The sequence below is a fragment of the Macaca thibetana genome, chromosome 1 (genome assembly GCF_024542745.1).
Source record: "Macaca thibetana thibetana isolate TM-01 chromosome 1, ASM2454274v1, whole genome shotgun sequence".
Lineage (NCBI taxonomy): Eukaryota > Metazoa > Chordata > Mammalia > Primates > Cercopithecidae > Macaca > Macaca thibetana.
Genome location: NC_065578.1, coordinates 83,822,718 through 83,833,790, shown reverse-complemented (window position 1 = coordinate 83,833,790; position 11,073 = coordinate 83,822,718). Strand labels below are relative to the sequence as shown.

Genomic DNA, 11,073 nt, shown 5'->3' with positions numbered 1-11,073 from the left:
TAGTTATATTAGCTTTTACATTTTTAAGATTATTAAAAATGAAAATTATAAAATTAGCACTGTAAAATAATATGCAAAATACTTGGAATGTTAAAAATAACCAGTCATCATTTCGCTTTATATTGCATCTAATATTTCCTGAAACATTTTATAACACCCACATGGAAAGTGCAGAAAGAGAAACCTTGTGCTTTATATAAAACATTGCCAAGGAGAATAATGGTTAAACAAATCTGTTCAAATAAATATTTAAATTTTTTGATAAATAAAAGTTTTAAATTAACATACCTAATTGAGATTGTAGAGATGTATTATTTTTTTTTCTGTGCCAGTTCAGTTTTCAATGTTCGTAAATCTGAAACTGCTTGTTTTCTCATCTATAAAAAGAATTACTTTTCAAAAATGAACTTCATCATACTCTTCTAAAAGTACATTATAATTGTCATGTAAATAGGGTTTTTGTAACTGCTTTAACTGTCTTCTCTCATTTGGCTTCAGTGGTTTGACTTCCACTGGATTACTACAGTAAATGTGTAGATTATGAATGCTGTTTAATAAGCATGCCTATCTACTGACTAGATATGCTATAAAATAACCTTGTTTATGAATATATAGGGACAATACAATTGAACTGTTCTAAAAAATAGAGAAAGAATTTTATGTTTTGTTTAAACTTCAAAACCTGTTGTTCTCAATGTATAAAGAAAATAGTGAAAACAACAAGAAAACAAAATACAAAAAAGCTTAATTTCTAGCCCTTAGGAACTGAAGAGATATTTAAGAAATATACTGTTTACTCTGTGGCAAGCACGCATTCTAAGTGTATTAGTCTATTTTTTTTTCAAAAATTTTATAGAATCAGATACTTATTAGTATTTATCCCCATTTTACAGTTGAAATGGAGGCCTTTAGAGGCTAAGTAACTTGCTCAAGATAAAAAACTAGTAAGTGAAGTGGGTACAGCCAGGATTCAAACTCAGACCACCTGGTACCAGAGCCCTTACTATTCTAAGTGTTGTCAGTGGACAGCAGCATTAGAATCAGTTGGGAGCTTGTTAGGTAGGAAGAATCTCAGGCTGCACCCAGACCTACTGAGTCAGATCCTGCATTTTTAAGCAAGATCTTCAGATGATATCATATTAAACTTTGAGAAGCACTACTTATGCTATACTATCTTGAATAAATATGGTTGCAAGAGACTCAGGCTAGGTTTTTTTTTTGTCCCTTAGTTCTGAATCTTATAGGTAGGGCTGTTTTAGGGAGCTCATTCAGAAATCAATAAAACTTCTTATATGATGTCTATGTGTCAATCAGGCACTATGGTTAAATATAGGATTTTCCCCCCCAGCCTATAAGCTGAAAACTTTGTTCTCTTTTTTTTCTCTTATTCCACTTGGCTTTACTGTTTTTGTATGAACAATTCTAATTTGGGTTCAAACCATGAGTGACATCTGTAATGTTAAAATATACAAAGATTATAAGTAATGCACATGCTTTCCAGAAGAAAATGGCATGAGGGGAGTCATAATCCAAGCCTCTGGGGGCATTTTATTACTCCTTCCTACCTACTGAATTATTCTTGTGTACAAGTTTACATATTAGCTTTATCTCCATATATGGAATAGACACAGTTTTCCTTCATTGAACAAATTACTTTTTTGAATGCAAATTTAACTGATATTTTGTTAAAAATTATTCTCTGCTCTTTTCCTTTTCTATTTTAAGTTTTAAGCTTCTCAGTGCCAAACCAGGGCTTATTTAGCCTCGAGAATGCTGCTTGTAAAAAGAATCTAGAACTGCACTGTCCAGTATAGTAGAAGCCAGTTGCCATATGTAACTACTAAATGTAAATAAAATTTAAAATTCAGTTCCTCAGTCACACAAACTACATTTCAAGTGCTCAATATCAGTAGGTGGCTAGTGGCTACCAATCTGACAGTGCAGGCATAGAACACATTTCTATCATCACATAAGTGCTATTGGACAGTGCTAATTCTATTTTTTTATTTTTAAATCTTATTTATTTTTATTTTTATTGGAAACCCAGGACAGTACTGATTTTCTTTTTTCTCTTTTAAAATTTTTTAAAAAGAGCTAATTCTAGAATAGAGTCATTATCCTGTGTCATAAAGATGTTTCTGATAGAGAAATGAGAGCATGCATATAATTATCGTTCTTATTTTCCTGCCTTGCTATGGGTGCTTGTGTGAAAATGTATAATCTTCTTCTGTTTTCTGTTCAACAAAAAGCTTTTTAATACATCAGTACTTCACAGATAATTTATATGATGTAATTAGTTGTACACAATTCTCACCAAATAAAGCATGCCCAGAAGCCTCTACTAAGCATCTGTTACACAAAAGGTCCCATGGGAGAAACAAAGTTAACTAAGGCATAGTTTCTGCCCGGAAGGAAACTTAACATCTAGTAGAAGTCACATTATTCATATTTAAATAATATAATACATATGAAAATAACCAGAAAAAATTAAATGATTACCCATGAAAAATTAAATGTCAGTTCAGAGAAGAGCTCAGTGGTTTATCAGACTTAATAATTCTAATACAGGAAAACTACTTAAAATTTTTTTTGAGAATATATTGACTCACAGGTTCTTTTTCCTTTAATTCTTCCTAGTAAAATTCTATTAAATTTTACTTTGGCCTTATTATATCATGCATCTTTTTACAGGATTTAGTTTTACTTCTTGCATTGTTTTTCATCCATGCTCTTTATTGTTAAGATAACGATTTTAAGACAATCAATCCTTGCTACCCTTATATTATTGACACCCAAAGTTAAAACACCAAAATATTTTATTTCAAGATAAATGTTATAATAATTTGATTAGGAAAATGTAAGTTACCTTAACTTCTACTGTGAGTTTCATTTTGTCAGTATCCAGTTTTCTCTTAAGTTGGTCAATTGCATGCTGTACCTCAGTGATCTGGATTATCAGATAATTCTGTGTGCATAGATAGACATTTATTTAGTATAACACATAAACATTTTTATTTTTAACTGCCTTGGGAACATAAACTATGAAATGATAAATATCAAAAGAGTAAATCATGAAAATAACCTATTCCATAAAGTAAACTAAATTGCTTTGGAGAAATTACTATTTGTTTTTGTTGATTTATCGAATTTTAGGGAACACTTTCTCTAAAGTTACCATTAAATTAGCACCATAAAAACCAACAACTATTACTATGAAAGGAATACTATGAAAGGAATATCTTAGATATTAGCAAGACTTTAGAAATTGGCATAATGCTTTATCAGCTGAATCAGATTAGAATTATTTTAAAATACTTAATAATATGATACTATATTTTATATGCAAGAACTCATTTAATACAAGAAAACCTATTTATAATAAGAATACTTTTTGGTTTTTGTCCAGAAAAGTTTATGAGTTATAGTGGTCTTCTCTAAAGAAGTTATTTAAGAGTTTTAAACTGGCTTTGTGAAAAAATTCTTATATTGAACTGATAAAACAGTAAGATAAAGTATAAGCTATGCTAAAAAAAAGTACCAACTACTATGGATAAACCATTAGTTGAGCCTATTTGGATTTTATATTAAATTCATTTAAAATAGTAAACTTTGAATATTTCATCTTGTCTAAAGTTAAATCCTTACTTTTAATCATAGTTAACATATTTTAAAATCACTTTTGGATAAGTGGGATTGATCTAACCCAAATCAAATTGTTAAATGCACTCTTGAATTTTTTTGTCTGTTGTTTAATTATATGGTGGAATAATAAAATAAACTTCATGTCTCTGATTCAAGGCTGTCTCAAAAAAAAGAACTGAACAAAATTTCATAATTTCTTTAAATTCCTGTGTGTTATAAGTCCTCCTGCCGCCACTACCAAATAACAGGATTATAGCAGATGCTGTTTGTCCCCTGCCCTAATTCATCAGGTATTCGCCTCTTTCCCATAGTGTCAGGAAATGAACCCTGTCTCAGATACAGAGGTAAATCCTAATTAGTCTAAGTCAGTAAGCATATAGCATTCCTTGGCAACTATTTCTCATCCAGGGGTAGGCCTAGTTGATCCCTTACCTAGGATAAAGGGAAAGATTTATATATTCCATGATTCAGAGAGAGGTTTCTCCCTTGTTTGGGGATATAAAGCCCTACTTGCCATTGACCACTCTATTGCTACCATTGGAAAAAGCAGTCTTACAATGAAATTAACACTGAAAATAATAGGTAGGAAATATCAGGCCCCCTTAAAGGCAACATTAAGCTGCTGACTGTATCTCCTCAGCAATCCTCCTCCTATTACATAAGGTCATGAGTTTTTTTTTTATTGTTTTAAGCAAGTTTAAGTCAAAGTCAGCCCAATGCATCTTGTGATATTACTAGCACTTATAAAGCATGTGTTTTGAACAGAACTTCTCTAATTGAAGGGGGACACATTTAGTAATACCTTGGAGTCTGTGATGTTTGCCAGATTCTTTGGTCTCATCTTGATCTCCCTGGCTTCAAGTTGCATGAGCAATTTTTTATAGTAGAGTTCCAAATCTTCTCGAAGTTTTGTTAAAACCTCCTCCACTGATGCTGTGACTTTCTTTGTTTCCAAGTATTTTTTCTTCCAACCGTCATAGGCTATATATATATATATATAAAAAAGCAAAGGCTTTCATTTGAATATTAAAGGATTCAACTTTTCATCCTGGAAAGGACCCTAGAGCTAATGTCAATTTAAACCATTTTTCTCTTTCTCTCCTCTTCTCCTTTCTTTATATACTGAGGTCATTAGACCTGAGGAAGAAATGTTTTTTCGATAATAAGAGAACTTGTGTAGAAATATGGTAAAATATATATATATAATAGTAATATACATTACTATAAAAGTAATATATCTAAAAGTAATACATTTAATAGTAATATATATTATAAAAGCAATATATATACTTGTTATATATAGTAATATACAACAGATATATATATATAAAACAATATAAACATATATACATATAACATATATAACTATAAAAGTAATATGTATATGTTACTTTTTCCCATGATTATGGAAAACTAATCCAAAATTAATCATTAGAAATTAAACACTATCAGTTTAACAAATTGCATTGACACCAATGAGATTCTAAATACAAACTTAATAGGAACACAAAGTATATGCCAGTATACCAGAATCTGTTTAGTTTCTTTCTTTTAGATTATCATAGAAACAAAAATTTCAAATTTAAAAATTCTACTTTATAAGGTGATTTAATTAAAATTATATAGCTATATGGAACTTTAGCTCAAGATTTTGGCTATTTATCTCATGCTCTATTATCCAATCCCTTAGCAACTTCTACCAGTATTACTGCCAAAATACTTCTAGCATCTAGCACATTCCACCTTCTTCAATGCTATATCCTTAGTCAATATCATCTTTTACCAAGAAATCTGCATGCTCTTTCTAACTGGTCTGCTTTCATTCTTGCCCCTGTACAGGGTATTCTATACAGCAGTCATTCTGAGCTTTCTAAAATGTTTTTAAAAATCATATAAATCCCTAGCTCAAAATCCTCTAGTGGCTTCCTGCCTTGCTTACAATAAAATCCAAAATCTTTGATTTGGCCCATCTATTCCTTGCTGACCTTTCTGATTTCATCCCCCTCTACATTTCTCCTTACATAGTGTTTCAGCAGCACTGGTCTTATTTCAGGCCCTTAATATACCACAAGGTCATTGTTATTTCTTGACCTTGATATTTAGTGTTCCCTTTGTGCCTGCCTCCCTGTTAATCAAATCTTAATCTTCTCAGAGATACTTTCTCTGAAAATTCTACCTAAAGCATCTCTTCCCTGCCTCATCACTCTTTACTATGCTCTTTTCAATTGAATTCTCAGCTCTGATCAAAGCTAATATTGTCTTACTTATTTGTTTATTGTCTGTCTCTTCCCATAGGGAAGCAAGCTCCTTATGGTCATGGCCATGTCTGTCTTGTTCACTGCTGTATCCCCAGCATTTAAAACAGTGCCTGGCATGTAGTAGGCTCAATAAATATTTTATGGCCAATACATACCTTTTATCTTGAAATATTTCTGTTGAAATAGGAAGTGATGGACCATTCCCATTTCATAAACAGAAAAGGTGAGGCACAAAGAGGGGAAATAACTTGTCTAAAAGACAGATTTGGTGTTACAATCCTGGTCCTGTGATTTTCAGTCCATTGTTCAAATCTGTCTGATAAAATTGCTTGTTTAACACTACAACAAGGCTGACTCATTGCTACCACTTTCAGGATAACACATTGTAAGGCAGAATCTTGAGAAATATCTCCTGACACTGTCTATAACCTTCAGTCAGTTCTAGTGTTGAAACAATTTTGCTGTAAATTGAGAATCCTAAAACCACTTAATTCCATAGATACCTTTTATCCTTACAATCCTCAAACACAACCCAAAACGGAGGCCTCTCAAATCATTTAGCAACTCTCAAGCCACCATCATGTACTGTCTTCATCCTGCCTCATCAGTCCACCAGTCCTAACAACACTGTTTCTAATTGTACTGCAAGAAAACTTACTTAACTTCCCTCATTCACTGACTTTTAAAAGCAAGGCAGACACATACACATGTCAAAAAATTAAGTACAGAAGAGTGCAAAGGACTCAAAGTAGTCTTCTACAGTAAGTAATATATAAGGTGCTCTTGAATGACTAATAGGAAATAGGCAGGTAAACTGGGAAGAGGGTACCTCAAGGTAAGAGGAGAAGTAGATGGCAGAGGGAAAAGCATGCCCAAAGACCTAGAGCCAAGAACCATACTTCAGATCCTAGCATATCCAACACTTTTCCTGGAAGACTCTCTTGATCTCTTCCATCTAATTTAGGTGTTCTTCCTTTATATTCCTATCCATAGAACTGTGTAATTCCTTTATCATAGTGGCTGAGATCACGCCACTGCACTCTAGCCTGGACAACAGAGTCAGATAAAATAAAATAAAATTCCTATAATTTAACTTTTTTATTGTAGTAGAACATATCACATAACAAAATATATATATATATTTTGGGGCAGAGTCTTGCTCTGTCACCCAGGCTGGAGTGCAGTGGCACAATCTCAGCTCACTGCAACTTCCGCCTCCGGGTTCAAGCATTCTCCTGCTTTAGCCTCTGCAATCACTGGAACTACAGGTGCCCACCACCACACCCGGCTAGGCTAATTTTTGTATATTTGGTAGAGACGGAGTTTTGCCATGCTGGCCAGGCTGGTCTCGAACTTCTGACCTCAAATGATCTGCCTGCCTTGGCCTCCCAAAGTTCTGGGATTACAGGCATGAGCCACTATGCTGGCAAGGATGTATCATTAATGCTTAACTTGCTTATCATTTCCCCACTGGACTGTAAGATCTATGTGGGCAGGGACAAGATTGTGTCTGTCTTAATAGTGTTTCCTAAGCCCCTAGAATAGTGGCCAGATTCAACAGGGGTTTGATAAATGAATAGAAGAATTAATAAACAAGTAAATGAGTTTCAGTTATGAAAATATGTTTTAATTTTAAAACCCTATGTAAAGCATTTATTGTATAGAGTTGAATAATAATTTCATGTTTTCTATATTGAACTTAATCATGTACCACTTAAACTAAAATAGTAACACAGTAAATATTAATTATAAATTTATTTATTCTAAAAGGATTAATTCTGTAAAACTTAAGTTTTCTTTATAGTGATAAAAGGTATGTAATAAACTTTACCATGATATCGTTTTAATTTGCTTTGTTCAAATAGCTTTTCAACTGTTTTTACTAGTTCTTCTCTATTTCTTTCCAGATACCTTCTTTCTTCCTTTACTTGTTTCATTTGTTTGATAATCTTCTCTCCTAAAAAGATTATAACTCATATTCGTCAATGTCTCAAAGCTGAAAGATGGCTCATATCCTAAAATATGGAGTGTAAAACTTAAAAATGTCTAAAGCAGCAAGAATAAATTTTATCCCAAACTGTTTTTCTTGCTACAGTATAGCATTTACCATGTGGAAAATGCAAAGGAGTCATTTTAGTTTCCGAGAGTGATATATAAGGGGATTTATAAAATAGTGTGTTTTTTTCTGCATTTCATATATGTGTAGAAACAGGTAAAGCTCAAGCAGTTATGCTGATATGCTTTGGTTTAACTCTTTTGGTAAATGTATCCGGGATTCAAAATTATCGTACTTAAATTGTACATAGAAAATGTATATTTAAAATATATATATCTATATATATATCTATATCTATATCTATATATATATATATATATATATCACTCCAACTTCCACCTCCTGGGTTCAAGCGATTCTCCTGCCTCAGCCTTCTGAGTAGCTGGGACTACAGGCACCTGCCACCACACCTAATTTTTTTTATATTTTTAGTAGAGATGGGGTTTCACCATGTTGGCCAGGCTGGTCTCGAACTCCTGACCTTGTGATCCACCCATCTCAGCCTCCCAAAGTGCTGGGATTATAGGCATGAGCCACCATGCTCGGCCAGAATATATATTTTAAAATGAAATAATGTTAATGACTAAACATATGTAGTAATAAATATAAAATTCCTGGGCCAGGTGCTGTGGCTCACGCCTATAATCCCAGCATTTTGGGAGGCCAAGGCCGGTGGATCACTTGAGGCCAGGAGTTTGAGACCACCCTGGCCAACATAGTGAAACCCCGTCTCTACTAAAAATACAAAAATTAGCCTAGCCAGGTGTGGTGGTGGGCACCTGTAGTCCCAGTGTCCGCAGAGGCAAAGGCAGGAGAATGCTTGAACCCGGAGGCGAAAGTTGCAGTGAGCCAAGATTGCGCCACTGCACTCTAGCCTGGGCAACACAGTCAAACTCTGTCTAAAAAAAATAAAAATAAAAATAAAATTCCTATAATTTAACTTTTTTATTGTAGTAGAACATATTACATAACAAAATTTACCATTTAAACTATTTTTAAATCTACAGTTCAGCTGCATTAAGTACATTCACATTGTTGTGAAACCATCACCACCACCACCCCATCTCCAGAACTTATCTTCTCAAACTGAAACTCTATACCCATTAAACAATAACTCCCCATTAACATTATTTACTTTACCTCACAGAATCATCTGTACTTATGATTGCACTATACTTACTTTCAGTTGGTAATAAAGAGATATCAATTATTCTTGAAGAAAGAACAGGTTGACAATGAAGTGAAGGGTGATCTGGTAGGGTGATGTACTCTTTTTCACCTATCTGTAAGCAAACATGAAATGAGTAAGATCGGCTAGACTGTCACATTCTTTTTTCACTTGCCCATTGGTATTTGATAATGCATTCTTTTTACGTAGTGGTGATGAACTCCAAATTTTGTATTTATAGTTACAGATTCTCTCCCATGTTCCAGTCTCTGTATTCTATTACTTGGACATTACATACAAGTACTTCAAACTTAAAATTAAAAAAAAAACTGTTATTTTTCTTTCTAAACATGATTTCCTTCCAAGATTTCTGGTCTCAGTTACCTGTTATGATAACTTTAAATATTTTCTAAGATGGCTACTGATACTGTTTTCATCTTGAGTCAATTTTGATTATATTTGCTTAGAAAATTGGTAGTTCTGTCACATGTCAAATTTTAGCAGATAATTTTACATTTTATTCTAATATATCTTATCTCCTCTGTGTTTGTGTTTCTATTGCCTCCATCTTTCCTAATTTTTGTGTTTCTACCTGATATGATTTGGATCTGTGTACCCATCCAAATATCCTGTTGAATTATAATCCCCAACTGTTGGAAGTGGGGCCTGGTGGTAGGTAATTGTATCGTGGGGGCAGATTTCCCCATTGATACTGTTCTCCTGATAGTGAATTTGTTCTCGTGAGATCTTGTTCTCGTGAGATCTGATCATTTACAAAGTGTGTGGCACCTCCCCCACCCCTTCCTCCTGCTCCAGCCTTGCTCCCCCTTTGCCTTCCACCATGACTGAAAGCTCTCTGAGGCCTCCCCAGAAACAGATGATGCCATGCTTCCTGTATAGCCTGCAGAACCATGAGCCAATTAGACCTCTTTTCTTTATAAATTACCCAGTCTCAGGTTTTTTTTTTTATAGCAGTGCGAGAACAGTATCTACCCTTTTCTGATAAATTACCTCAAGCCTTACCATGTTGATGTTTGTCCCACTATCACTTTATTGATCTTGAATTGTTTTCAATTATGCTTCTGTACCTCATTAGTTTTCACTTTTATCTTCATCAAGCTCTCACTTCTATTTTGTTTGTCTTACAATTAGTCCCTGTTATCTGTAGTTTCACTTTCTGTGCTTTCAGTTACCCACAGTACAGTACAATAAGATATTTTTAGAGAGAGAGAGACCACAGTCACGTAACTTTTATAATAGTATATTGTTATAATTGTTCTATTTTATTATTAGTTATTGTTTTTGTTACTGTTTACTGGGCCTACTTTATAAATTAAACTTTGTCATAGGTATATATGTAAAGGAAAAATACAGTATATATAGTATATATAGAGTTGAGTTCTATCTGTGTTTTCAGGCATCCACGGGGGGTCTTGGAATGACAGATAAAGGGCAGAGTACTGCATTATTTTTCTAGCTTATTTATTTTGTTATGTTATAGAGTTGAGATCCCACAGGATAATGGCAGCCACCTATATTAGAATTGCTCCACAAATCTTCCAAACTACCATAAAAAGAAGCCAAGTAAAACCACCCAAATTTATGCCTACAACATAACTTGGGCACAGAATCCTTTACATATAAGTGAGGAAATAAAGCCTACTAGATCAGAGTGTGGTCAGGAGCCCACATCTGAGCAGAGAGTCAGATGTGGACTATGTGTCAGCACTGTACATAAATAATAGGAAATACCAATCACGAATTAGTCTGGAAAGAGAGGGCTCTACCTGAAGTGGAAAAATAGAGCAAAAAACAAAAAACAAAAAAAACCTGGTAGATTCTATGAGGAATTCAAAAGAAAGGATTTGAAAAACACAGGGAGTCAGAGGCAGTAATCATGGGAAGACATAGCGTCTGGGAGAGAAGAAAATGCTTTGGAAGGGAGATAT

At 33.6% G+C, this 11,073-nt stretch overlaps 2 protein-coding genes across 5 annotated transcripts in view; one reads left to right on the top strand and one right to left on the bottom strand.

Moving 5' to 3' along the window:
- The window catches only part of GNG5 (G protein subunit gamma 5), a 547,759-nt gene that overhangs the window by 492,000 nt on the left and 44,686 nt on the right, over positions 1-11,073 (top strand). The gene's annotated exons all lie outside the window — the stretch shown is intronic.
- Positions 1-11,073, bottom strand: part of SPATA1 (spermatogenesis associated 1) — a 59,264-nt gene that overhangs the window by 11,516 nt on the left and 36,675 nt on the right. For 2 of the 3 annotated variants that reach the window (XR_007729172.1, XM_050805855.1), the window contains exons 9-13: positions 9,137-9,239; positions 7,732-7,857; positions 4,445-4,623; positions 2,867-2,965; positions 289-377 (exon numbers count right to left, since the gene is read on the bottom strand). Coding sequence is in view for 2 of the 3 variants with exons in the window: in XM_050805855.1 (XP_050661812.1) it covers positions 312-377; positions 2,867-2,965; positions 4,445-4,623; positions 7,732-7,857; positions 9,137-9,239 (573 nt within the window). In the remaining variant the exon portion in view is untranslated. The remainder of the gene's footprint in view (positions 1-288; positions 378-2,866; positions 2,966-4,444; positions 4,624-7,731; positions 7,858-9,136; positions 9,240-11,073) is intronic. The other variant, XM_050805869.1, reaches the window with a different exon arrangement.